Raw genomic sequence first — 27,636 nt, forward strand, 5'->3', positions numbered from 1 at the left:
AGGATGGGATCTGGAGGGAGTCAGTGGCCAAGGGCTAGAGGAGCAAGAGCGCTAGGCCCCTCATTTCCCCAGGGAAGTGGGCTGCTGGCAACAGCTGTCAGCAGAAACTGGGTCCAGAATGGGCAACTTGGTACTCCCCCCACCACAGGCACAGAGAGGACGTCCTTCTTGGTGTTTGGGGTGGCGGAGGCATTCCATTGTTCCATGAAGTGGGGCTCTCGGCCACGCAGGTCTGTCCGTCTACAGGAGCTGGCTGACAGACCCATTCTGATGGAAGAGTGGTGGTTTCGTGCATGGCTGTGTGACAGCTTGCTTCTGTGAGCCTTGATGAGTGGGAGGATGACCCTGGGACTGTGGAGACAAGGTTTTTAGGCCACTCATTTTGAAAGTAGCAAGTAAAGCTGTGAGTCTTGTCATCTCCTGAGTAGAAACTCGGCCTTCTGTGTGTGTCCTGTCTCCTTGTCCTGCTTGTCTGGTCTGCCCTTGGTGTCTTGGCTGGGGAGGCTGGGGTGAGAGTTAAAAGCGGTTCACTGTCAGTTGCAGGATGAGGAGCGCAGACGCCAGCAGCAGTTGGAGGATATGCGCAGGCGGGAAGCAGAAGACCGCGTGAGACAGGAGGAGGAGCGGCGTCTGGAGGAGGAGCGAGCCAAGCGGGACGCCGAAGAAAAGGTCCTGGTCCTCTGAGGGCAGCTAGCGTTGCCAGTTAGCCTGACCTGGTGATTGGCTGGGGCAGAGGGGCTAGCCTCGTGGCTCAGATGCACACAGCAGAACAGGGCCGGACCCCCAGCTTTGGTTATGGACCAAAAACTCTCTCCCGTCTGGCCTGCTACCTCTCTTCTGGACTGCCTCCAGGCCCCTTGCCTTCTGAGCTGTCCCTCAGACTCCCGAACTCCTAGGTCTGCATGGCGCTGGGCCTCTGGGCGCAGGCCCCCTCGCAGGGTGTGGACCCCACTGGACAGGGTCCAGCTCGTTTTTGTGAAGATGCCACTTGTTAAGTTATTGACTTGAGTCAGCCCCATGGGAGGCAGTGGGAACAAACAGTAAGACAGTCTGGTAACTGACCATCTCAGATAGGGTTTTCACTGAAATCACTCCATTTTTATAGTGGTTAAGAGAACAGATGGCTGTTTGGGAAAAAAAAAAAAAATCATTCAAGGAAAATTTAGTCTACAACCTGATTTATATTCTGAGTTATTTATTTCTCTGTGTGTGTATTAATTCAAGTGATTCTTCAGTTGAATTGTAAAATGACATCTGATTTTGAGAAATGGGCACCTTGTGAGGCAGTTCTCAGATCCGCGTCTATGTGCATAGCTGCAGCCCTCCCCATGGGCAAGAAGACCCCAACTCGTCCAGGGACTACAGGGAGCTGTGCAGCTGCAGAGGGACCGTGCTCCCCAGTCACCTCCCTTCTGTGAAGGTCGAAGCCTTGAGCGTCACAACTTGTGACAGGGAAAGCTTAGTTTTATTAGCAGTTGTTTCCTTGATAGTGCAGTGAGCTGTGTCAGTAAGACCCCCACCCCCTGCCATTGTTTTTAGGAAGCTCTTGGTATTGTGGTGATGGATTAGGCTACAGGACAATCTAACCACAAGCAGGACTGATATCATGCTGTGGCTCAGTTAGACTTAGGGAATAGGTGGCCCCTAGAGTAGAGCGTGTGTAGGCAAGCAATGGATGCTGGGAGGCCTGGGCCTCTGTGAAGGGCATCCTCCAGCACTGCTGTGGCTCAGCAGCTCCCGAGGGCTGGGGGAGCCTGGGTTTCCCCACAAGTCTTTGACTTGTGTAACAGAGGCAAAGCAGGGGTTTCCAGAATCTGACTCTCTGGTTTCTAAGCCTGTGGCGTTGTTGGTGGTGGTGTGCTGTTCTGAGAAAGCCCCCTGCCTGTTAGGAGGGTGCCTTTCCCAGGTCAGTGCCTGCCAGCTGTGCCGGTGCTGCCGGTGCCCATGCCTGTGGTCAGGCCCCGTCTTGGCCTCACTGGAGCCATGGTGAGGCAGCCTTGCCATCACCTCAGGGCTGTGTCCACAGAGGGCCAGGCTGCGTTTTGTTGTTGAGGAACTCTTGGGTTCATTTTTCCAACGTGCATTCTTGAACTTACTATTATGCTGAATACACTTGTGTTTTAGTAACTGCTTCTATAATTGAGTGGTCACTGTAAAAAACCTGAAAACCCTATTTTTAATACAGAATGTTCAGAATTGACGGGTTTGTGTTGTCATAGAAAAATGTCTGGTCCTTTTCTGGGTAGAGTCACGTCCCCTTGGTCATGTGACTGTATCTGCTCTTGGTGTAACTGCAAGGGGTTTGGTTTCCACCCTGTGTTATCAGGCAGCTTGCTCCTCCTCTAACTCCAAGGCTCTTGGTAGAGCTGTTCCAAAGTCACAGAAGTCATTCTGATTTGCCCTGCCCAAGGGATTGCTGACTTTGTACAGATAGGAGAATAAGAATTCTTCTCCTTCAAGGGTCTCCCAGCAGAGAGCAGAAGGTGAAGCTCGAAGTTGGTGTATGGAGTGCAGAGGGCTGGCAGTTCCTTAGTTTCCTCCGTAGTTTCTGCAGTTGGAGCAGGGGCTTTGGTGTGTATGTGCATGAGCTTTGGCTCTAGAGGGAGCAGGAGAGGATACAGCCCAGAAATACAAGAATGAACACTTATCTTGGTGCCAGCAGGACCCCAGCAATTCTTTTTTGTTGAATGAATTGAAACGTCACTGTGTTCCAGCACTAGACATTCACTGGGGTTAAGCAGGTGATCTGTTGGATCTTTCACTCCCTTTCATACTTACTTTTTCCCTCTGTGCTCTAAAACTCATGTCAATCTTTAACAAAACTGTGCTGTTACCTTTTTTTAATGTCAAAACAATTTTAACACTGTCAACTGTAGTTTGTGCAGATGTATGTCAGAAAAAATGTACAGTATGTGTCAAAATATATTTGAATTCAGTATCTTGTTGCTGTTGCTATTCATGCTTGGCTCTCTAATTTTCTGTCCACCAGGGAGTTTATTAAGATTTGAAATGTAAGTTAAGAACTGGAAAGCATTATTTGTTAGTTTGTTGCTTTGGGAAAATAAGTGATATTCCTTACAGTTTATGGTTTCCTAGTAAAACAGCATTAACAGGTAAGTTAATGTCCTACCAAAACAGAAGGGGAGAGGAGGAGGAGGAGGAGAAGCAGGAAGAAAGAAAGGAGTGTAAGGCTTCATCTTGTTTCGTGACTGGAGGGGCCTGATAGTGATCTAAACTATTGCTGAGCAGTTTTATGTCACATAACCCAGATTAGTCCAACTGTGACCTAAGTACCCTTCCCAGGAAAGAAAGATTCTCCCCAAGGAGACTATTTCTGGGTTGACCCACTTCTTCTGTTGCAGTAGTTGTGACAGTTAAATGTGACATCCCGTGGACATGTGGTCGGTGTGAAGATGGGGCCTGGTGGTCAGTGCACCTGTCATATTCCATGAAGGCCCAGAGGGTCCGCCTGTCCCCTCCTGATCTCTGACCTTGTACTCTTGTCTATTCCCGCCTGCAGAGGCGACAGGAAGAAGGGTATTACAGCCGCCTGGAGGCCGAGAGGCGCAGACAGCACGAGGAGGCGGCGCGCAGGTTGCTGGAGCCCGAGGAGCCCGGGCTGTGCCGACCTCCGCTTCCACGGGACTACGAGCCCCCGTCCCCGTCCCCTGTGCCCAGCGCCCCTCCTCCCCCACCTCAGCGAAACGCCTCCTACCTCAAAACACAGGTCCTCTCCCCAGACTCGCTGTTCACTGCCAAGTTTGTTTCGTACAATGAGGAGGAGGAGGAGGAGGAGGACTGCAGCCTAGCAGGTCAGGATAAGTACTCCAGCGTGAGGAAGTCTTATGGGCATCTTCCTCCTGCCGCCCTTAAGCCACAGCAGCCCCCCTGCAAGCCACGCCCGGCCTCCGATGGCATCTTTCTCTCCAACTCATTCCAGCCACCCTCGGCCAAAGCCAACAGTACTGCCCACAAAACAGGCCAGCCCCCACCCCCTCCAAACAAACCAAGCTTCTGCCATCCTGGCCACTGTAAAGGTAGAGGTAAAAGATAGAGTGCAAGCCCCACCCTCTGGTCTTGATGATTGGAACCTGGTCTCTGCACAGCTGCACCTGGGGTGGCCCGAGATCACCTGCTGTGGAGTCTGGGTTCCACTTGGTTACACTCAGCATGGTGATCTCCCTCCACCCCCAGCTGCAGTGTCCTGCTAATTGCTCTGCTGATGAATGTCTCTGGTTTCTCTCACTCTGAGAAGCTCCATCCCGTTGATCAGCTGACAATCAGTCCTCCCCCTTTACTCCAGACCATGAGTACTGTTGGTCTTGGCTTTCATTCTCTCCCTCTTCCAACAATTTTCACCTGTGGTTGAGCAAGTGCCTTTTTCGCACATTGAACTGACTCTAAAGGTAGCAATGAAGGTGCATTTTTAGTTTCCACGTCAGGCATCCCATACTTGGTGGTGGCTTGTCTGGAGGGTGGAACATCTGCTGAGCTGGTCTCCAGCACAGCCACTACCCAGGATCTAGTGCCCCAGTTGTCCTCCAGTTCCTCTCCTCGCCCTGGCCTTCCTTCCCTGGCCTTTCACTCAGAAAGAAGCCAGGCAGCCGTAGACCTAGTTGTGGTTAGTTAGGGAAAAGCCCCTGGCTGCCTGCATGCAGAGCTGCTCCCTGCAGAGGTGCCAGAGCAGCAGGAGTTATGCTTAAGGTACACTGAACTCCACCCAGGTGACAACACTGGAATTCAGCTTTGAGCCCACTCAGATACAGTCGGTTGGTCAGTTTTTGTAGCTTTAGCAAGTGCGTGCACCTTCCGAATTCTGTGGAGCTCCACGTCACCAACAAGTGGACCAGCCTCTCAGAGCTCAGTGCAACCTGACAGAGGAGTTTTTCCCCAAATTCTGCCTTTTCTCTACCTGAATCAGCTTTAATCCACATTGAAGGCTTGGTGTTTCGTAATACCTAGGTTGAGAAATTCTGAAAGCCAACTTGAATCTTTTTTGTAGAATTTCACCATAAGTATTTAGAACTTGGTACCTCTTAGAGACACTCATGGAGTAACAAATTTTGAAGGAAGGTGCTATCAGTGTTGTATTAAATTTTATAAGCTGAGCTGTACAAATTTGTAAGTGTTGTGACAGTTGTGAGGTTTGGTGGCGGAACGCTGCAGGTCGGAGTCATTTCTAACCATCTTGGCTCTCAGTCCTATCACTAACCCTTTGTTTCACAACGAAGTGGCACTTCGGAGCAGGTTACAGCCTGCGTCTGATTGCTCAGCCTCTTTGAAGATCCTTCGTAAAGTTGCGGCCTCTGCAGCTCATGCAGAGCCCATCTGGCCCTGTCTTCGTCCACTCCCTCGCATGCCTGTGTCCAGCCTTCTGTTGTGAGCTCTCTGGCGAGCATGCTTCTGCACGTGGGACTTGGCCTCTTCCACTGGGCAGTGTGAGGAACAGAATTTGGATACAAATCAGAGTGAATGATGCTGATTTCAGCATAGCAACACATTGAAAAAGAAGCACTACTAAAGCTCTGGGGAAACTTTATAATTGGCAGCATTCAGATGTATATATATATATATATTGCTGGAGGTTTTTGATATTCTAGGAACAAAGTTTAAAAGTTTTGAAAAATTGATTTTTTTACCAGTGAAAGAAGCCAGTATCATTTCCAACAAAGCTCAAAAGATGCCACAGTATTTTTTAAAGACAGATGAAATGAAGGATGTGTTTGGAATTCACTCCAGAAAGACCCTTTCTCGTAGTTTCCAGGAGGCCACTGTGGGTGACCGTGAGATAGAGACATGCTTTGCTGTGTCTTTTGAGCCTTGTTAGGGGGGCCCTGGGGCAGCCATAGGGTAAAGCACCCCATGGCCCCCCTCTCGTCTGTGTGTCTGGGGAGCTCTGCACCATGGACTCTTCATATGGAAGAAAACTCATCTTAAAAATTCATTTTGTGCACCTTGTTTGGGGGGAAAAAAGGCTTTAATATAAAAGTACAGCAATAGCTTTGTGGCCTGTTTAATCCAATATTTGATACTGTCAGTGTGGGGTATTTTGAGCATTCAGTACTCCAGCCTATATTTTTATAAGCAGGTTTTTCAGGTGTGAATTTTTTTTTATATTTTATTGTCACAATTAATAGGTACACATTAATAATGATTTAGTACACTGTGATTTTTATATTATCAGTGGCAGTATTACCACATGCTTGGATACACCTGGAACTCTCCATTTACATCATCTCTGGATCTCCAGCAACTCACCAAGGGTACTGGGGGGCTGCCTGACTGGTTGATGCCATGAGCAGCCATGGCAGCCCAGCTGGCTTAAAAAACTTTATTTTGTTTTTAATAATTACAACCATTTGTCTTGAAAAACAATTCAGTAGCTTTCCAGAGAAGAACTCAATCATGTGCTTACCTGCTTAATCTCTGGCACTGCATTTGCTTCAGAGATCTTGTAAAAAAAATTCTTGGTTTCAGCAGCATGTTGGAACACTTTGCTAACCTCCCATTTAAGTGAAATTTCTGTGGCTTTGTCTTCTGAACTTGTGCTCACCATGCACTCCATCAGATTTGAGTTGGTTATCACACATCCATCACAGTGTTCCACTCAAATGATGAAGGGAGGTGAGCTGTTGAGCACCAGCTGAGTAGTGATTGGGTTACTCAGGCCACCAAGAGACGCAGGCTTCCTGAGGTGCGTCTTTCATCTGATATGAAGAGCCTTGGCTTTCTTGTTTGCTCAATGATTAAAGGTGTCTTATTTTGTGGGGGTCACTGTATCTTTATTGTCATGAAGGTTTACAGATAATCGGGTACTTTAACTTGGACTTTTTCTTTTTTGGAAAAGGACTGAACCCTTACCCAGCATCTGCTGGGGCAGTCAGCGGTGCCCATGATGCTCCTCGGGATGCAAGAGAGAAGCACACCAGAAGGTACCCCGAGTCACGTTGGTAGTGTCTGTGACCAAGGTGTTGCTAACTTGTGTGAAACTGGGTTGAAGTTTCAAAGGCTTCATTAGCTCCGTGTCTCCATTGTACAAGATCACAGGAGCACATGGAAGCTCTTTAACGTTGGTTTTCTCATGTAGCTCTGTTTCAGACAGTGATATAGGTGCTGGGCTTACCGGCCAGGCACTAGAAGCAGTTAGCGGTGTTGCCATTTGCTTCTACCAGAGAAGGTTGAAAATCTGAGGAGAGTAGCCAAGGATATTGCTCAGCCATGTGGAGTCAACCCTGAGATTGCCCAGAGTATAAACCAGCTGTACATTATCACAGACTGTCCTCACCTGGATCTTAGTTCTCAATGCCAGCTATTTTGAAAACAGCCATTCTGGTTCCTAGTATTAAATTAGATGTATCTATAGGTGTGAGTCATATGCTGTATTTTGAAACTGCACCCTTTGGTTAAATTTGTTTAACTGGTAAGAAACACCTGCTTGCTGAAATCTGACTCACTAGTGTCTGAATGTTGGATATGACTGGGGAATGTTATAATTTTAATAAGGAGAACATTTTGCCTATATTTTTGTATGTGGGTTTAAACATAGCCCCAGTAAGTTTACTTGTAAGAAGCGTTATAACAACATTCAGCAAAGAATGTGTCTCCTCTCTGAGAGTTTCAACTGATTGCTCATTATGCAGACTTAGCTAGCTATGGGCAGGCATGTCTGCATTGAAGGGTAATCTTTCATTTGTCTCTTGTCCAGCCAAGATGCAGATTTACCTGGAAGTTCCGGAGCCCCTGAAAACCTGACATTCAGAGAGCGTCAGCGCCTTTTTTCACAAGGTCAAGATGTGTCCAATAAAGTGAAAGCTTCCCGTAAATTAACAGAACTGGAGAATGAACTAAACACAAAGTGAGGAGCGGCACAGGGCAACTATGTGCACACAGATCTGCTCAGGGGTCACAGGTGGGAACCTGAAGAAGAGGGGGGAGGCTGTGTTTCTAAGTGATTTCTAATTTCAGATTCTAAAGTGGTTGTAATTTAGAGATGTTCAAATTCCAAGAAATTTTATTTTGCTTCGGCAAGAAATTGTTGTTTGTACAATTTGAACCCTGTCTGATTCTGAGTGATCTCACGTGAGGGTATCTTTTTGTTGGTTTATTTTTGGAGTCCTGGCCTCATGGGGCAAAAAGAAGAACAGTCAAGGTACTGTCTCCCTGTCCTGGTGCCACACACTGTAGACCAAGAAGTCTCTTCCTGGACTTTCTTGGAAACTTCATTTTGCCCATGACCCTCAGATTGGCTACCCCGCCCTGCCTGCTGTGTGCGCTCCATTGCCACAGCCTTTTAGGATCGAGGGTGGACGTGTGGACTGCTCCTCTGGCCCCTTCGGGGTACGTTTCCAGTTGCCGCCTTGTCTGGGCCACGCAGTAGCCTGGACAGCAAGGTCCTGTGAGCAGAATGGCGCACGGCCCATCTCACCCCACAAACAAGAGCCCCCAATCAGTTCTGAATATTGGATTAAATTAAATTTTTGATTAATATTTGATTTCTAAAATTCTCAAAGAAGAAAATTTTGAGGATTTAATCTTAGGAGATTTTATTTTTATAAATACAGGTTGTTGTTAGCCTAATAAAAATCATTGATGAAATTGAAGATGACAGTTATTCTAGAAGGTTAACTAATATTTCATATATTCTAAGGAGTCTATCAAAGATCTCTGTAGCTGAACAGTGTTGATGTAACTAGGATCAAAAATGCCTGAGAAAATGGGGATATTGGTAGGTGATCCCCAAGCACAGATGTCACTAGAAAATTTAAATCTGGAAAACGAATTTACATTGATATTCTGTGAGAAAGAAAGGAATTCCTTGACTATGCCATCTGCAACTGGAGTATTGCAAGAATAATTCATGGCAGTTTGAGCTTTGTTTTTTATAGTATAATAGAGTTATTTAATTTTAATTTGTGAGTTCTGAGTTATCACTGTCATTTTTTTCAGCTGTGGGTATATGGCTGATGTTGGGGAGACGGACCTCAGTTTGTTTATGTTGTGTGATGTTAAAATGGTAAAATTTTTTGTGATTTTAAGCACATTTCCTATTTGACAAAGCCCTAATGGGGTCCAGATGATCTTTCTGTACCATATTGTTCTCTTACGAAGATGTATGTTGGGAAAATATGCACACTTTCAAATAGAACAGAGGCATTTGCTGCCCTAGAAACCACTTTAATATGAGTTGTATGATAAAATGTCCAAAGTACAAGTGTAAATATTTTTTTGTCTATCAGGGTTCTTATTTGAAAGTGTGCTTTCTCCATTCCCCCTGTAAGTAAGAGTCGAATGGTCCCGAGAGCTGATGAAGGATTTGCACACTTGCCCCGGAAAAAGCAAGCTCCTCCTGGTGTCTCAGGGGCACTGGCGCCTCCAGGTGGCAAATCCACACCTTGCCTAGAGAAACACGGGTGCTGATAACTGCCTGTCACACGTGGGAGACAGACACACACAGCACGAGTGCAAACAGGGATATTTGTGTGTTTGTCAAACCCAGACAAAGGTGGATTTGGCCATCCCTGGACGATGAGGTCAAATGTGAATATGTGTAAAAGTGCTTTTCATGATGTGCATTGCTATGGGAAAAATCCAAACTGCTGTAGTTTTCCATTTCTACTGTATTTCGGTTGCAACCTATTTTTAATAAACTTTGTATGTATTTAAGTGTATTCACTGTTGTTTTAAAAATGCTGACAGAGTTTATATTTCTAACAACAGCCCTGTCTCCCTTGCCTCCATCTGTCACTCATGTTAAACAATGCAAAACGCTGCTCCCCTGTATTTTCCACCTGTGGGGACATGTTCTTTGCAGGATGAACAAGTCCACTGAGGCTCAGGTGAGTTTCATAGCGTCCATGACCAGAGTGCTCCTTCCCCACCTTGTCACTTGTTTTGCACCTGAGCAATCCCAGGTGGCCCCTGGGACCATTTCTTAGTTAGGATGCCCCATCCTGGCCACTTTGAAATTCCTAAACACATCCAGTAACGAGCATTGTGTGAATGTTCCTGAGCTGTGTTTAAATGCAAGCACCCAGTTGAGGCAGCTGGTGAAAAGGAATGTGCGGGACTAAAAGTGTTTTAAGTCCGTGTTGAGGAACTCCCACTGGCCAGGAGTGAGAGCAAGCCCCACAGCCAGACCAGGTTTGTGCAGACTGTGCCCGCAGGGCCAGCCCTGCCCTTGCCCCCGTATGCCTGAGTGTGTGTTCCCCCCCCCCCGCCCCCCGCCTGTCCCCGGGGTACCTCTTCTTCACTCACAGGTTCCTTTATGCTTCATAGCCTGTGAGCAGAGGTGCGGAGCAGGCGGCGCGGAGGGTACAAAGGGCTTCTAGGAGAGTGCGAGGGAGGAAATAGAGGGCCAGAGGACACAGCTGCAGACAGGCAGGAGTGACTGCTGTTCTGCTGCACAGTGGAGCAACTGTGATCAATACTGTGTTTTGAGACAGGCTCCCATGAGGGAAGCAGCGTGTCAGGGCTGGGAGAACTTGTGGGAGGCCTTTGATGGCAGAACTGGGTATTTACATTTCTGAGTCATACTATTCACTCTTACTGTATGCTAATGCCTGAAAAGATACTTGAAAGTTTGGAGAAAGCAAGTCTTGGAGACTGAGGATTAGTACTGATTCCACTCCATCTCACAGCCATATTTCTCTGGAAATAATGACTTTGACCTACAGTGTTCCTTCAGGTCTGAACCACATGAAGTAGCAGCAGGGTCCTTGATAATTTCCTACTGTGTACCATTGGACAAAAATTTCCTCCGTGTTTTACTGGACAGAAAACTAATCCAAAGGCTCAGCCATATATTTAGGGTAACAGTAAACAAAATCTAAGTCAAGTTACTTGCAGAAGGGAAAATGTGCCCCCAAATGGTCAACACTTTTGTATGCTGGCATTTCATCTTGTGGATTCACAAAGTCAGTAACCAGAAGGGTGCATGTTTGCTTGTTAGACTTCAGACTGGGATGTGGAAGTCATTTCTGTGTGATGTTCAGTGAAGCTTACGGGTGCCAACTGGTCAGAGGTGACCCCACTTCCCAAACTGCCCTGGAATGTAGTTCTGGCGTGGCTTCGTTAATATAAACACGCATTTAGTAACCGAACTTTCAGGTGGTGGACTCCCAGAGAAAACAACCAGCTTTCTTGAGAGGAGGGCACATTTGCAGGTAGCGGGTGGCACAACGGACCAGGTGTCTGCACAGTCAGTAACGCTCCGCAGAGCGGCCAGTGCCAGGTGGGAGAGGCGGACCTCGCAGGCCATAGTGAGAAGTTCGTGCAGCGGGCAACCCCAGCCAGGCAGAAAAGGTGTGAGGGTCGCCCACAGTATCCAGAGAGCCCTTGGAGAAAGGAGTGGGAGTGGGCAGGCGGCTCCTGCAGCCAGGGTCCCTGGGTGCCCCGTGGGCCTGCTTACCCCGCCCCCAGGACCGTGCTCCCCTGCTTTCTCCACCCCTCCCATCAGCCGGCCCCGCGCGCTTGCTGTGCCCCGCCCCCACCCCTGGTGGATCCGCCCCTGGCCCCTGGCTGGTCCGCCCCTGGCCCCTGCTTGCCCCCCTCCACCTGTAGGCCTGGATCCCTGCGATGAGGCCTGCAAGTGCAGGTGACACCGGCGAGTGCTGCGCCCTATGGGGCCTCGCAGAGCGACGAGCACAGCAGCTGCAGCGTCAAGTGCGGGTGAGTGCCTGAGGGGCCTAGCGGCTGGAGCCAACCCCTCACCTGGGCGTTGGGGGCCAAGGGAGAATTTGTGGGGTTCATGGATTTCATGGATCCGTGAAATTGAAGATGGGCCAAACACACACACACACACACACAACCTGGCTTGCAGGACAGAAGGGGTCGCTGGCCTGTCTGCCCTCCCCCAACGGCTCCTCATCTCCAACTCAACCTGGGCCCCTCTGCCCACCTACCCATCTGTCCACTCCCCCTCTGTCCTCCTACCCTGGCACCACTGTCCTTCACACAGCCTCTTCCTCTTCGTGGAATGCCTGCTGCATGCTGTGCAGCTAGCTGCTGGGCATGCCTGATTAGGAAGAAACAGGCATCACTCCTGTCCTTATCCCCATGGAGTCTGCAGTGCAAAGGAAGCAGACTGATGAAGCAGTTTAGAGAAATATAATACTGTGTGGCAAAGACCTCAAAGACCACCCCCTGCCCCCGGGAGGTAACATAATGAGACACTGAGAGGCCAGGAAGGTCCCCTGTGTCCTGATGGCTGAACCATGTTCTGATGGGGGCTGAGCGTATAGAAAAGGCTTCCTGTGGGGACAGATATCTGGTGGCCCTGGGCTGGATGGCACACAAAGCAGTGGGTTGCCCAAGGACCTTTATCTCAATGCCAAGGATACGCTATCAGAAAGATTTTAAGAGGGAAGCAAGACATGATCAGATCTGTCACTTTGTGCAGTCATGGTTCAAGGGTATGAAGGATCATGGAGGTCACTTGAGAAGGCCATTGCAGGCAAGGACTTCTAGGGTGAGGGTGAGGAGCTCTGTGGACCTGCTGTAAGCAAAAGTGAAAACCGTAGGAAATAAGTGTTTAAGGCCTCTGGAATCATCCTCAGTAAACGCATCAAACAAGAAAGCATTCAGTAAAGACAACGTGCTAAAATTTCCCCAAATCATCGAGGTCTCTGTGTTCTGCCTCCCCCTGGCTCAGCTTCACCAGCTCCTGTGTCTGGGGTGACCAAGAGGATGGGATCCCCCTCCCTCAGCTACCTCAGGGCAGTCACATCCTGAGGGCCAGGGAATTGGGACTTCAACATGTGCCTTGGAGGGAGGGCAAAGCCAGCCCCTAAGGAGCCACAAGTTAAACTATAGGCCAGCTTGGGTACTAGAGAGAGGTAGGGAGATGGCTGAGGAGAGCCTTTCTGGGTTTAGGATAAACCTCAAAGACTGGATTTAAAAATTATCACTGCCCCCAGTTTCATTGGACCAGATGATCTTGGAGAAATCTATGTCCCAGGTCATTGTCAACATCAATAGAGCAATCAGTAATTAAGGGAGTTTATTAAGTGGGTGTTGTAAGCAAAACAACCAACACTGTTCTGCACCATTACGAAAACACAAGTAACTGGGGGGAAGCAGACCTCAAGTGGGTCAGCAAGCAGTCAGCCAGGCACTGGTGGGGCTCATTCTGGGTAGGAAAATGGCCACTGCTTTACAGAAGAGTCTTGGGTTTTTACAGTGAGGGTGGTTTATCACTGGAGACTGAAGCAGCACATGTTGGTTTGGACAGTCAGGAAAGAAGCTTAAAGAGAAGTTGAGAATGCCACTCATCGTCACTGGGAAAAGCGCAGACTCCATGTTCACTGCTGATCTTCTTTATCCAGGATTCATCGTCTCCCAGAGCTTCACCGTTGGTTTCTCTCTTCCAGAACTCATCGGCAATGGGAAAGGGGAAAAGCCCAGGACGAGTGTTTCAGTGTCTGCCTCCTCCCTTCAGGACTCCCTGTGGTTGGGAAGGGATGACTGTTTGCTTTTAGAGATGCTGGGGATGAAACCGGGAAGGGATGAGAGTTTGCTTTCATCGTGACTGAGAAAGGCTTCCCTGGGAGAGATTAATGATCTTCTCCCTCTTCCTCTGGGCCAGACAGTTCTAGGGGTTGCCATTTTCCATATCTTTCAGAGGTGAGGCCAAGAAGGTCCCCTGTGTCCTGATGGCTGCTTAACAGAGGGATCAGAAAATGAGAGGGGCAACAAGCCCCACTCAGACCACCACTAACCCAGTGTGGCCTGGGGGAGGTCATCAGGAGCCTGGTAGAAATTACACAATCTTAAAAACAGAGATAGAAATAAGTTGAAGAAAAATGAAGAGAACATCAGGAATAGATGTGAAGCCTTTAAACACATCAACCTATGTATCATGGAGGAACAAGATGGAGAGAAGAGACAGGAACAGAAAACCCCAAGTGTGCTGAAAAACGTGAACCTACAACATCAGAGAAGCTCAGTGAACTCCAAAAGTGAGGTAGATATTGAGATACCCACCCACGTGTCACAGTAAACACGATATGATAGCAGGAAGAGAGAAACCAGTGGTCAGAGATTCTAAGAGGACTTGATGCTGACTCCAAAAACAGTGGAGGCCAGGCAGGAGGGCATGTCCACAGTACGCCAATAAAAAAAAACTTCTCAACAAAAAAAACCTGACCCAACAGAAATGTCATTCAAAATGAAGGCAAAAGCAAGTGTGATGGTGTACTCCTGTAACCCCAGAGACCCAGGAGGCTGGGCAACTTAGTGAGACCCTGTCTCACTAAAATGAAAATAAATCTGGTTTCCTCCAGGGACAGGGACATTCGTCAGGATGAGTGGGTCAGTCTGTCAGGAAGACATAAAGCTATGGATGTGATGGACCTTACCACAGGGCCCTAAAATAAGTGGAACAAGAACTCGGCAGTCAAACCAAGAAATAGGCACTTCAAAAATAAAGGTTGTGAACGTCGGTGCTCCACTTTCCACAGGGACAGTGACAGCACAGGGACCAGCGAGACCCGAGAGACATCCCCGCAACACGCACAGCTGAATGTATCTGCCGAGAGAGTGCCAAGTGCATGCCGAGCGCCGCCGAGTGCTGGCCGAGTGGGGCCGAGCGCGGGCCGAGAGGGGCCGAGTGCTGGCCGAGTGGGGCCGAGTGCGGCCGAGTGCGGGCCAGTGCTTGCTGAGTGAGGGCCGGCATAGGCAGCACACCAGGCCTGGTGCCAAGCCCAGGCAAGTTTGAAAGAATAATTGCCCGAAATCCGTTGTGATCACACTAGAGTAAAATTAGAAATTAATAACAAAAAGAAATTTGAGAAACACAAATATGTGGAAATTGAATAAGACACCCCTAAATAACCAGTAGGTCAATGAAGAAATCACAAATGAAATGAAATGAAATGATTTGAGACAGGACACATGTATAAAACTTTGTATTGTGCAGCTAAAGCAGTGCCTGGGGGAATTATAGCTGTAAAAACATTAAAAATAAGGTAGGCCTCACCAGGCACGGTGGCACATGCCTGTAATCCCTGCAGCTCAGGAGGCTGAGGCAGGAGGATGGAAAGTTCAAAGCGAGCGTCTGCAAAAGCAAGGCGCTAAGCAACTCAGCGAGACCCTTTCTTTAAATAAAATACAAAATAGGGCTGGGGATGTGGCTCAGTGGTCGAGTGCCCCTGATCAATCTCGGTACCCCCCACCAAAATAAATAAAAAAGAGTTCTCATAGCAGCAATCTGACCTTCTACCTTAGGACACTGGATAAAGCAGAGCACATCAGACCCTAAGTAGGGAGAAGGAAGTAAAGAGGAAATGCATGAAGCAGAGAACAGCAAAACCACAGAGGGAAATTAGTGGCAAATGATTACAATCAGCTTGGCTGGCTAAAAAGAGAGAAGACTCAGATTACTAACATCAAAAGGTCTCATTACTACCAAAGTGATGGGGAAAAAGGATTGTAAGAAAATACTGTGAAAGTTGCCAAGAAATTAGACAACTTAGGTGAAATGGTCAAATTTCTAGAGACACACACTACCAAAACTGACTCAAGAAAAAACAGAAAAGCTGAGCAGAACCACTGTTATAGTTCAAGCTTCGTCCCAGGGTTTCATAAACTGACTTCCAGACCACTCACGTATCATCGAATCAAGCCTTTATTGAAGCACACTGGTGGCGGCTGACCAGAACATAAAGCTGTTCCCCTGATCAGCCCCGAACAATAGCAAGGGCACTCCTTATAAGCCTGAAAACCGCAAAGGGGATGTTCGGGGGGTCAAGCCAACGCAAGCAAGCCAGGTTACAGAAGCAGGACAGTGCGGCCAAGCAGAGGGAAGCCTAACCAATCACAGTTAGCCCAGTCACCCCAGTTACAGAAACAGAGCCCATTACCCTAGTTACTGAAACAATACCCCATTAGGTAGTTCCGTGTTCTTAAAGGTTTCTTTAGCAAAAGGAAAAGAACATCTTGCTCCAGTCATGACTCTTCTACTTGGCATGGTTGTTTTACAGGATGAAGTCATGAAACAAAATGGAGTCACATTTGCTCCTACTATCACACCACAATGAGTAAAGAGGTTAAATGAGTTACCAAAAAACTCGGAGGACCCCAGGCCCAGATGCTCTCACTAGTTCACCAGTCCCTTATAGGATTCACAGCTGTCCTTCAGCCCCTTCAAATAGGAGAGTGTTGTACTCCATGAAGCCAGCATTGATTGAGGTCAAAGCCACACAGACAATCCGGGGAGAAAACCACAGAGCAGTATCTCTTATGAACATAGATGCAAAAATCTTCAACAAAATACTAGTAAAATGTTCCAACAATGTATAAAAAGGATTATATCCTACAACCAAATGGATATACTCCAAAAATCAGTTAATACAGCAGATCATATCAGTAGGATAAAGGACAAAACTCTTCACCATATCTCAAAGTGTTTGACAAAATTCAACACCCTTCATAATGAAAACACCCAACCATAGGTCACAGTGGTATTGGGGTGGCCAGCACCCCCACAGAATAGGTTTCTACCAAAAGGCGTGAGCTGCCTGGGAAAATTAAAAAGTCTGAAATAATCAGTAAGAAATAAATTTTAAAAAGTGGAACGCCTGATGAGTCTTCCAATCCTGATGGGAACTGGAGCTAAATAACTTTTGAAAAAGGCCGGATTATTTAAGGGGGAGTACATCAAAGGCAGGTATAAGGTTTCAGTGGGAGGAGTCTTGTTTTATGCTTGCTTCTCGGTCTGGGGTCTTGCAGTAAATAGGTTGATTGGCATTTGACAAGCTATACCCATCTCCTGGGAGGCTGTGCTATAACAGGGCACCAAAGCATTCAGATGTTCTCAAACCAGTTGATTCCAACTGGGACTTCCTAAAACCAGCCTTCCCTGCCTAATGGCTCTGTTCACACATGGCTCATGGATGGCTTCCCACACAGTGGCAACCCAGAGACTGCGGAGGCTGAGGCAGAAGGATCTCAAGTTCAAGCCAACCTCAGCAATTCAGTCACCCTCTGTCTCACCGCTGGGGCGGTGGCGGCAGGGGGAGGGGGGTGTACCTCAGTAGTTAAGTGTCCCTGGATTTAATCTCCAGTACAAAAGAAAAAACCAAAAACTACCAACTAGGAATAATAGGGACATAGTTGACCGGGGAGGTGTGGGGCATTTGGAACTCAGAGCCACATCACACTGTGTGGCAGAAGATGACTGTTTCTCCAAGATCTAGAGCAAGGTCAGCACATCCCTCCTGAGCCCCGCTGTTCAACACTACTCTAGACATGCTACTCAGGGTAGGGGGCCGAAGAAGGCAAAGTCACCCACCTCAGAGAAGGAGTAAGGACATCTGTATTCACAGATGGTGTCGGTAGAAAATCCCAACGAATCCACTCTAAGTCTGCACTAAAACGTGAGTTCTGTAAGATTGAGGATAACAAGATCCATATTAAAAATTGTATTTCTATGCTGTAGTAATGAAAAAATTAAAAATTCAGAAAACAATTTATATACAGTATCATGAAAGTATCTATGTGGGAAACATTTAAGCAAAGTGTATCAGGTTCATAACTTTAGTTTATATTGCAATGGAACATGTAGATATGGTGGGATCCTGGAATGAACTGTGGAAATATTCTGAGGATTTTTATAAGAGGTAAAAAATAAATGGACATAACAATAATACTATAGATAATTCTCAGGTGTCATCAGGTTTGTGTCACCAATCAGAAAGTTTAGAATTACAAGCAAGATAGTCCTAAAATAATCGCAGGTTCTTTGCGACCTGCTTATCAGCAGGCTTGGAGGTGGAGGAATTCCTAGCAGGAGGGCCTGAGTCCCCCTAGGAGGTTCCACCTGCCAGCAGGACTTCACCAGCTCACTCCTGTCCACTCTTCTCCAGTTTCCTGATCTTGCAGTACTTAGTCTAAGTACCTAGCAAACTCTGCTGCAGTACCTCCAGGGCTCTTCTCTCCGTGTGATTAAATGCCCATTTCTAGCTCCTCTGGCTGCAGACCCCACCCAGCCAAGCGCTGGCTGCCTTTCTGCAGTCACCTCCTTCCCCCACGGGTCCCCACATCACAGAAGGCTCTTTCTCCTTGATGTGCCAAACTCCTCAGCCCTGTGACTGGGTACTGCCTTTCCTTCGGCCACTCTGCCCACTCCCATCCCTGCCAGCCCATCTTCCTGAGCACCCTTTCTGACCAGAGGGAGGGAGGGTCCTGGTCCTGCGCTTGTAGCCCACCATCAAGTGTTGCTGCAGCAGTCTGGGGCTGCCCTTGGGCAGGGAGGGGTCATAGGTATATGGGTCGTGGGGAGGGAGGCCAGGCCTGCTGGCAGAGGAGCCTGCAGTGGAGTCCCCCCGACCCCATGCTGGCGACTCCTGCACTCCTCAAAGGCACACCTCTCTGTTCCTGTGTGTGCACTTACTTCCTGTGACTTCAGTTCACCCAGGAGTGCTCTGGTGACAGTTTCCCTTTCTGGATCCTTGTTGGTAGGTCAAAGAAGAAAGCATAGTTGAACTGGAAACAGAAAATGCTATTCTTCATCTGAAATTGGCAGAGGTAATATACTTAAATATCTTGAATTGCATCCAGTGATTTAGTGTTGAAGTCAGTTTTCAGCCTTTATCGAAGAAATAAGTTGAAAGTGACACTCTCTCCTTAGATCTTTTCTGTTCTCTGTCTGGTGAGGTGAGAGGAACTCTTCAGCTGACATTTTAAAGTATCTTCTTACAATGGAACAGGTTATGTTCCAAATTCCTATTTGTCTCTGCATTCACAAGAATTTAATAAAGTAAGGATGCAGCTGAAGGCTATTTTTCTTTAAACAGCTTTAATTAGATTTAATGTATGTACCATAAATCCATCCACTGTGAGTTGTCCAATCTGTGTTGAGTAAATTTAGAGGCACTCAACTGCCCTTGTCTTTTTGTGTCACTATAACAAAATACCTGAGACTAGGTGATTTACAAAGAACATTGCTTTCCCCCAGTTCTGGAGGCTGGGAGCCCAAGATGGAGGCTGTATGGATCGGGTGTCTGTGAGGCCGCTCCTCCCGCTGGCCCAGCTAGGTGTCCTCCTACGGTGGGAAAGCAGAAGAGCAGGAAGGGCCTCCGCTGCTCCGTCCAGCTCTGCTTTTGTAGGGAACTGGTCCATTTGTGAGAGTGGAGCTGGGAACTTCATCACCTCCCCTTCCAAATGCCCCCACAGTGGGCTGGCCCCCCAGGAATCTTGGAGGCCACTGAAGCCACAGCAGCCAAGGCCTTCCAGCTGCAGAATCCCTGCGAGGGCCCTGGGTCCCCCCTTGTGCTCAGGAGCCCGCTCTGCTGAGCATCCTCCTGGGAGCCCTGGGAGCCAGCACCAGCGCCCGAGTCTCTGCCGTCTGCTCTCACGGCCTGACCCGCTTCCTGGCAGGTGCTTCCTGGCACCTCCAGTTCCTGGTGGTCCTTTTGGTGGCGAAAAAACACAACCTCCTGCCTCCAGTGACTCAGGGCGCCACTTGCTCACCCTTGGACTGGTCCGGGGTGCCGCCCCTTGCAGCTGCTCCCGGAAGGGCATCCCCCAGCACGACATGCTGAAAGTGTGACCGCTCTGCAGAGGAGCCGCTCTCAGGTGGACTGACCAGACTCAGCGTGGAGGGGGATCCTTCCTCAGCTGAGGCCAGGCAGCTTCTTCCTCTCCCCCTCTTCCCCTCTCTCTCCCTCTTCCCCGCCCTCCTCTGCTCCCTCCCTCCCTTTCTTTGTGGTACTGGGCACTGAACCCAGGGACACTCTGCCACTGAGCCACATCCCCAGCCCTTTTCATTTTATTTTGAGGTAGGGAGGGTCTCTCTAAATTGCCCAGTTAGCCTCAAACTTGTGATCCTCCTGCCTCCGCCTCCCAAGTCTCTGGAATTAGAGGTGTGTGCCATAGTACCTGGCTCTCCTGTTTTCAGTGTCCCCTCTCCTGAGTCAGGTCCAGCACCCTTGCTCCACTGACAGCCTCTCTCTGCGCTTACTGGCTGATTCCTCGGCCTCCCTGGCGGCAGGACAGCCCAGCTCACCTGTCCACTCCCTGCTCCTCCACAGTCTTTCCTTCCTGTTACCTGAAACCAAATCACCCGGGCTCTCCTCCAGGCTGCTGTCAGTGCCAGCTACTCTTGTGCTAGGTCCTCTGAGTCTCTGTCCCTCATGTGGTCAGCAGAATGGACTTCCTGATTCCTCTGGATATAGGAGTCAGTCCTGTTAGAGAGTTTGTTTTGCTTTAGTTTTTTCTTCACCCAAACGAAGAGAAGCCGTTAGCTGCGAATGCTCCTTTACTCCAGTGTCCACCGCAGGCTGCCGCACGCGGGGCAGCCCGTCTCCTGTGGTGCGCGTTGGCCTGCAGGGCAGCCTGGTGCGTCCCCCGGGCTCCCTGCCCTGGCCTTCTACTGAACTTCTGTGCGCTGGTGGACAGTTCCACGGAGCAAATGGACTTCCTGCCTCGTCTGCCCCCCGCAGACACCTCTGGAAATCTCCCTGCTGACCCGGCCCTCCCTCTCCCAGGCTTTGTGAGGGAACCTGTCCACTCACCTGGGCCCAGTGCACACTGTGCCAGCAACTCAAATTCTGGTTGGCTGGGAGTCCAGGGCTCTGCCTCCCCTAAACGGTGAACTCACACCCTCTGGGTCACCTCCCAGAGGCCCACCAACAGGCTCCCTTCTCTGCCCCTCTGAAGAAGACGCTGGGGGTCCATCGCGCCTTCCCACGGCTTTCACGCTCTGCTGGAATGCGTGGTGCCTCCTCCTGTGAGTGCAGGCTGCGGTGTGTTTTGGGCAGTTAGCCCCGTGTGGCTCGGCCTCAGGTGGCCCGGCTTCACCAGGATGCACTGCTGGTGAGGGCAGCTCCACAGTGGACGCCACAACTGAGGCGAAACCACCTGGTCCTGCCTTGCGCTTGCTGTTGGAGCATCCTCATGCCGGTCAGAGGTGCAGGCCAGAGCCCAGGACTGGGCTGGCCCCCACCTACACCCTGGCCCGCCTACCAGGCTGCCCCAGTGCTTCTGCCTCCCTCACCCTCCCTGCTTGCTTGGAGGCTTAGATGGCTGCCCAGGGCTGCGAGGGTCCTCTCCTTCACCCCACCCCTCCCCGTGAGAGTCCAGAGTGGTGGGTCTTGCACCTGTTCTGAGAGCCCCGCTGCTGGGTCCTGAGAGCTCCTCAGGGGCTCATGGGCCTCTGCACCTCATCCCTCCCACTCCTGTCCCTTCTGGGATCTGCCTGGTGGCCTCTTCCTTGGATGCTGGCCTCTCCTCTCTACCTGGCCAGTGCCCAAGGGCTCAGCCCTGAACAGCTGGGTCTCCAGCAGCTTCTCCTGACCCTGCCCTACTGTGGGCCAACCCACTGCCACTGCTCTTGCACACAATGTGCTGGAACCAGGCCTCAGGGCAACGGCACCCGCTTCGCTCTAAGACTTTCTGCCCTCTTTCCTTTCTCCCTGTGCAACAGTACCAAGGAAGGGTCAGAGGGAGCCACTTGCAGGCCATGCAGGTTCACACTCCGCGCGGAGGAGGGCAGGGAGGTGTGCACCCAGCACTGGCCCAGTCCTGGCACCTGGCTCAGGTAGGCATCGCCCAGCTACACGAGAGAGCAGATCCAGCATGCAGGGCTCATTCTGGGGGAACCGTGCAGCCTGCCTGTGGGAAGTGAGCCCCCCACCCCGGGGACGAGGGAAGCTTGAGCAAGCAGAGCTCCTGGGGCTGGTGGGGTCCCTGGGGGCCGCCGGCCCCGCCATTCACTGCAGGCACCTCTCCCTCTGGGGCTTCCGCCCTCCAACTTCACTGAACAGAAAAGACCTAGAAGCCCATGTTGGGATTCTGACCAAAAGTGGGAGCAGAAAATTCGCTTTGGCCGGGGAGTGGGTGGCTGAGGCGGCTGCCGGGGTTCAGCGTGGTCAGGTAGGGTTGCTGTCTCACGGCCGCCCGGGGAGGCGAGTGTAGTGTGCAGGGTGAGGGATGATGGCCGTGGCGTCCATGGTGTCCATGGGGCCTGCCTCTAGCACACTGCTGGAGGTTTCTAGAAAGAAGGAAAACTGCTAGTCCATGAGCATGTTTGGAAGTCCTCCAGGGTGGATATTTCACTACCTCTGATTAGGAGCATTGTTCTGCCTTTTGTTATAAACAGGGGGACCAGGGCCAAAATCAGGAAGAAACACGTCATCACAACAATGCCACACCATCTGCAAATGGGATCAGTCTGCGCTCTGTGCTGGTCACATCCAGAGACTTTTAACTTTTTTTTTGTACATTCAGAGTGGATTTATATAGAGTTTATTTTTAATTCTCTTCCATTTGAGGAAAATCAATCCATCTCTGAAAAGTAGCTCTATAATTTATCTGTATTCTATATAATGAAATAGTTTAGTTCAGTTTAGCTTTTATATTCCATTGAAGTGTTCCCTAAGCACATGAAAGAACTTCTCTCTTTTTATAGAAAAAGAAAGGTGTAGCTGAGAAGCAGAGCACTGCTTGGGCCAGGTGGGCGTCACGGCCTAGGAGAATTTGGTGGTGGCCGCTCACCAATTTGTTTGTCAAACTGAAAATCCTTGAAATAAATCCAGGGGAAAGAGCAGATGGAGCACAGGATACCGCCGCGACGTCCCCCACGCTCCGGGGATGCTTTCCTGCTTACTGTCCGGGGATTCTGTTGGAGCACAGTTCTGAAGAGCGGTCCTCACTGGCAGGAGCCCATGATAATGGGGCTTCCAGAGCTGGTCTGGATTGTCCATCAGGGCTTTGTTCCCCTGGAGGGGACACAGAGATGAGGATTCTGCCAACACTGAAGGGCGGTCAACAAAAGGCCAGGGGGAGTTCCGCCTCCAAACAATGGGCGGCACTGCTGCGGAAATCGGGACAGACTTGAATCTCTATTTTGTGAGTACTTGAAAGACACAAACCACTCAAGTCACATGAGCTGCTTTCCCAACACTGGTCCAAGCCTGTTGAACCAGGGTGTGGCAGTGAGGGCACCCCAGGTGCTGCTGCAGGCCCCGATGGACTCGGCTGGCCGCCGGCTGGGGCTGGGGCTGGGGCTTGGGGACAGGAGCGGACGATGACTGGCTCTGGGTCATACCACAGTGGGGATGGTTACAAACCGGTTGTGCCCCGTGTGTGTGCTCTCCTCCCGTAGAGGCTTAAACAAGATGTGAAGGAGTTCCGCTCTTCCGTCCTGGAGCTTGTGGGCAGCTGTCAGGAGGAGTGCCAGGCCCACCTCTCTGCAGCAGCGGCCGCTGTGCAGAGAGCACAGCTGGACAGTCAGGCTGTGCAAGGTGAGGTGCCGCACTGTGCGAGCCGGACCTGCTGGGAGAGGCCTGCCTGGGCCCAGCCCCCGTCTCTCCTAGCCGCCCACTGATGCCCATTCGGGGCGAGGAGAAACGCTGTCTTATATCCTGGCTGCTGCCCCCCCGACCCTGCGGCCACCGCCGTGGGGGTCTCCTCCTCCCCTGTCACGGGAACAGTGACTCTTGCCCGTGGCGTTCCTGGTGCACAGAGCCTGCGGGCACGTTAGCTTTCAGAGTCGGATTTTCCAGAGATGGGTGGAATTCCTCCTTCCATGATTCCCCAGCCACTGGACCGCACCTCCTCTCACAGGGGCTTGTCTTCAGGGTGGTCAGCTGCGCGGTGTCGCCTGAGTGCAGGGTCACGCTATCCACTGCAGTCCACATCCTGCTGGTCAGCCTGAAGACAACTGGGCAGGGCTGTGGGCGACGACCCCTTCTGTGATTCCCAGAGTGTGAGGGGCTGCGGCCCCGCTGCCGTTCTGAGGCATGGCCGTGCCGCGCTCAGATGGCCAGGGGCCTGCGCAGCGCACGGGGTCCGCCACGCCCTAGAGAGGACAGTGTGTCTGCTGCTTTTGGGTGTGTGTGTGGTGTGTGGGCACGTGTGTGTGGTGTGTGTAGGTGTGTGTATTAGGTGTATGTGGTGTGCGTGTCGATGTGTGTAGGCATGTGTCGGTGTGTGTAGGTGTACGTAGGTGTGTGTATAGGTGTATGTAGGTGTGTGTAGGTGTGTGTGGTATGTGCACCTGTGTGTAGGTGTGTGTGGTGTGTGTGTGGTGTGTGTGTGGTGTGTGTGTGGTGTGTGTGTGTAGGTGTGTGTGTGGGTGTGTGTAGGTGTGTGTGTAGGTGTACGTAGGTGTGTGTGTGGTGTGTGTAGTTTTGTACGTAGGTGCATGTGGCGTGTATCAGTGTATGTAGGTGTGTGTAGGTGTGTGTGGTGTGTGTAGGTGTGTGTGTAGGTGTGTGTGTGGGTGTGTGTAGGTGTGTGTGTGGGTGTGTGTAGGTGTGTGTGTAGGTGTACGTAGGTGTGTGTGTGGTGTGTGTAGTTTTGTACGTAGGTGCATGTGGCGTGTATCAGTGTATGTAGGTGTGTGTGGCGTGTCTGTCTGTGCATGGTCTCCCCACTGGAGCTGACGGGAAGAGTCCGTTGCTTAGTTCAGAGGGTGCAGAGGGTGCAGCTCTGGGACCCCAGGGAAGGCCGAGCGGGAGCCAGGGCCGTTCCCTAGGGAGGTGCTGATGTCTGGCCGAGGTCCCAGGCTGGCCAGACACCTGCAGCCTATGCACACAGACCCCCAGGAAGGCCCCTGCCGGCTGCTGGCCCACGTCCTGTCCAGGCGGCCAGCTTCCCAGCTCCTCCTCCCCTGCAGCTCAGCGCCCATCAGAGGTGAAGCTTAGACACCACCTGGTGTCAGGCAGTTCATCCCGCACCTCAGACAGGACGCGGTGGGGAGCAGGCCTGCTGACGGAGTCGGGGTCAGCTGTGGAGACCTTTCTGCTCAGGGGGCGGTGCCCCCTTACACCTGTGCTGCCTGGCTGGGCACCGAGAGAGCACACTCTGCTCTAGCCTTGTGAGTGGCCTCCTCCCTGGACATTTGCAGCCAGGCCAGGTGTGTCGCTGTGGGCACTGGAGCAGGCCTGGCTGCTGCTGACCTCAGGCCATGACAAGACTCCATTCCTGCGCTGGACTCCACGTGGGCAGCAGCCATCATGACAATGGCCCTCTGGGCTCCTGGGCATCCTGGCTTAGCTGCGACTGTGCTTGGCCCCAGTGTGTAGTGGACAGTCTCCCCTCATCCCCACATCATGGCCAGAGGCTCTCTGACTGGACAGGAAGTGGAGGCCCCAGGTCAGCCCGGCAATGGAGGAATTGGAAACCAGACCCCACCTCCTTTGCTGCAGGCTCTACCCACAGAGAGGGTCCCCGGGAGCCTCGGGACGTCAGGAGCAGGCCTCCAGGACTGGGTCGTGGTGCAGGACTCCTGGGCAAGGCCCCTGGCCGTGGTCCCAGGGTGTGTCCCATGTGGAGAGCTGCTGGCCTCTGTGAGTGGCTACCTCTCTGCTAACAGAGGCGTTTAATCTGCCAGGCCACACGGGTCCCCCCTGCAGAATCCCCGTAACCTGGGTCGCACTGTCCTTCCAGCTTGGCGGTCAGAGGCCCTTCGTCTTGAGCAGTCCTTGCAGGACATGGAGGAGCGCTGCCACCGGGAGAAGCAGAGGAGGCGGGCCCTGCACAACAGCCTGCTGGTGAGCGCCTGCCGCGGCTGCCGGGCTCCGCCACTGAGGGGCTGGGCCCACTGAGGCCACAGCTGGGCGGGAGGGGACAGAAAGTCAGAACACTGTGGGAATGGGAGGGACAGCCGGGGGGGGGGGGCGGGCACAGGGCGGAGAGGTCAGCTGAGGTCAGTGCTGGGCTCCAGTGTCCTCCCTCACCCAGACACCACCAGCCACTCCGGTGCTCAGTCAAGAGCAGGGGCCACCGAGGCATGGAGAGGTGCTTGTCCCGGGCCACACAGTAGCCATGCTGGGTTAGGCTGGGACCCCGTCAGCCCCTGAGGCCTGCAGGGGTTGAGCTGATGTGAGCTCAGGAAGGAGAGGGGTACTTGAGAGCAGGACACCCCCAATTCTCCCCAGCTGGAGAGCTCAGAGGTCTGCGCCAGGGTGAGAGGACCCAGCTGCCCTTCCTCATGGCCCTTAGCTGCTTTCTTCCAGCCCAGTCATGAGGTTCCCCGACTGCTGCTTCAGAGATGAGGGGTCTGAGACTCCGGAGTTAGGACGGTTCCCCTCCACCATGGTGAGGCGGCCAGGGCGGGGGGTCTGCTCTGGACCTCCTCTGTGAGGTCTGACTGTGCTCGCACCGAGGCTGACGTCTGAGTTCCAGAACCTCTTGCCCATGAAGCCTGTGCTCCTGAGGGGTGCTCGGCCCTCACAGAGGTGAAAAGCTCCACTGGGCGTGAGACACGGCTGAGGATGATTCTGGCGTAGGGGCCATCTGTGCAATCCAGTATTCAGGAGTCGTCTGTCGGTGCTCAGGGGCCAGCGCTCCACAGCACTGTGGTCCTTCACCTTACGTAACTGCCGTGCTATCTCTACCTCTCGGGGCTGCTGGGGACAGCCTGGGATCTAGTGAGAAGGGCTAAAACGCACTACCTAGGGTGGACACAAGTCCAATACAGAAGAATCGATGGCGCACGATCCTGAGTCTAGAATCAGGATCGTGATTGGACCTGCTGCACTAGCCGAAGGGGCCCTTCCTTGCCATGGGCACTGTGCAAACAGGACACTGACCTCAGCTTCGGGAAGCTCAAGAAGCTGGAGATCCGTCTACAGTGTCACTTACCTGGTTCTCAAGCAGTAGGAGCAGCCGTATGGCAGAGCTGTTGGACTTGCTCACCATCAATCAAAGACGAGGCTTTAGAATGGAGTGCTCAAAGTGTGTGAGCACTTAAAGAAAGCAGGGTCGCTCCCTGAGAGCAGCAGGAGTTTACAGGAATGAAATGTTCAGGTATTAAATCAAGGAAATGTGGCGGGTGTGGAGTGTCTGGTCTCAGCCAGGCGCGTGGGGAAGCACTGCGTGAAGTATTTAGGGTCAGTTTCCAAGCAGGAGCTGCTGCCTCTTGTCAGCACGGTCACCCGCTTACCCAGCACCCGGGGAGAGAGGAGTTTTCCTGTCCCCAGGAACCCAGCAGGGGCCAGGCTTCTGCCCTGGTGCCCAGCGGCACCCTGTGGCTCTGTCTGGCTCTAAACATTAGGCCCTAATGTTTAGGACTCAGGTGGGATGTAGAAGGCATGGTTGGGATCTCAGAGGAGATGCGGGTTTGGCTGGTCGCAGATACCTCAGCGGGCCAGAGCCACAGGCTGAGCCTGACCTGGGTACCAACTCCAGGCACAGTGTGGTGGAAGGACGCAGGGACTCCCCATGGCAGCACCCTGCTGAGCCAAGGCCAGATTCCAGTAGACAGACACATGTTGTCCCTGGTCCCAGAGAAGAGCCAGTGCAGGGCTCTGCCTTGGGCCTGGTCCCTCCTCACCCCGCTCCTCTGCCCCGGGCTGCACCAGTGCGAGGGTGGCGAGGCCCTGTACTCTGCAGGTGGAGTGACTTGCTGGTCTCACTGGCTCTCACTGCTCTCTGTCACCTCCCCCCATCAAAGGCTGTCTCTGCCGCTGCTCCGGGGACAGCCCCTTCCCAAGCGGGCTTCTCCCCACAGGGCTGGGGCTCGGCGCCCTTACAGGCATCTGCACGTGTGCATTTCTAAGGGCTCTCTTGCTTTCCGATTTCCATGATTCAAAGGGGCTGGGAGAAGACGATGCTGCCTTCGAGTCAGGTCGGGAGTTCTTTGGGTACAAGACACCTGATTACCAACCACTGGTGGCCTGACTGACAGTCCTC

General features: G+C 51.5%; 2 protein-coding genes across 27 annotated transcripts in view; both read left to right on the forward strand.

Moving 5' to 3' along the window:
* The window catches only part of Afdn (afadin, adherens junction formation factor), a 126,869-nt gene extending 117,201 nt beyond the window's left edge, over positions 1-9,668 (forward strand). For 9 of the 21 annotated variants that reach the window (XM_058580893.1, XM_058580896.1, XM_058580891.1 and 6 more), the window contains 4 exons: positions 538-669; positions 3,521-4,043; positions 6,848-6,932; positions 7,706-9,668. In XM_058580893.1, coding sequence (XP_058436876.1) covers positions 538-669; positions 3,521-4,043; positions 6,848-6,932; positions 7,706-7,859 — 894 coding nt within the window. In that variant the 3' untranslated portion in view covers positions 7,860-9,668. The remainder of the gene's footprint in view (positions 1-537; positions 670-3,520; positions 4,044-6,847; positions 6,933-7,705) is intronic. The other 12 variants (XM_058580902.1, XM_058580903.1, XM_058580904.1 and 9 more) reach the window with 4 other exon arrangements.
* A 556-nt stretch (positions 9,669-10,224) lies between these two features.
* Positions 10,225-27,636, forward strand: part of Kif25 (kinesin family member 25) — a 45,623-nt gene continuing 28,211 nt past the window's right edge. For 2 of the 6 annotated variants that reach the window (XM_058580913.1, XM_058580909.1), the window contains exons 1-7: positions 10,225-11,667; positions 18,457-18,522; positions 18,953-21,535; positions 22,533-22,845; positions 23,102-23,240; positions 25,149-25,289; positions 25,390-25,493. In XM_058580913.1, the coding sequence (XP_058436896.1) occupies positions 22,798-22,845; positions 23,102-23,240; positions 25,149-25,289; positions 25,390-25,493 (432 nt within the window). In that variant the 5' untranslated portion in view covers positions 10,225-11,667; positions 18,457-18,522; positions 18,953-21,535; positions 22,533-22,797. Of the gene's footprint in view, positions 11,668-18,456; positions 18,523-18,952; positions 21,536-22,096; positions 22,846-23,101; positions 23,241-25,148; positions 25,290-25,389; positions 25,494-27,636 lie in introns of those variants that run through there. The other 4 variants (XM_058580910.1, XM_058580911.1, XM_058580912.1 and 1 more) reach the window with 4 other exon arrangements.

The sequence above is a fragment of the Marmota monax genome, unplaced genomic scaffold (assembly GCF_021218885.2).
Source record: "Marmota monax isolate L192 unplaced genomic scaffold, Marmota_monax_Labrador192_F-V1.1 WCK01_AAM20220418_F8-fsc00083, whole genome shotgun sequence".
Lineage (NCBI taxonomy): Eukaryota > Metazoa > Chordata > Mammalia > Rodentia > Sciuridae > Marmota > Marmota monax.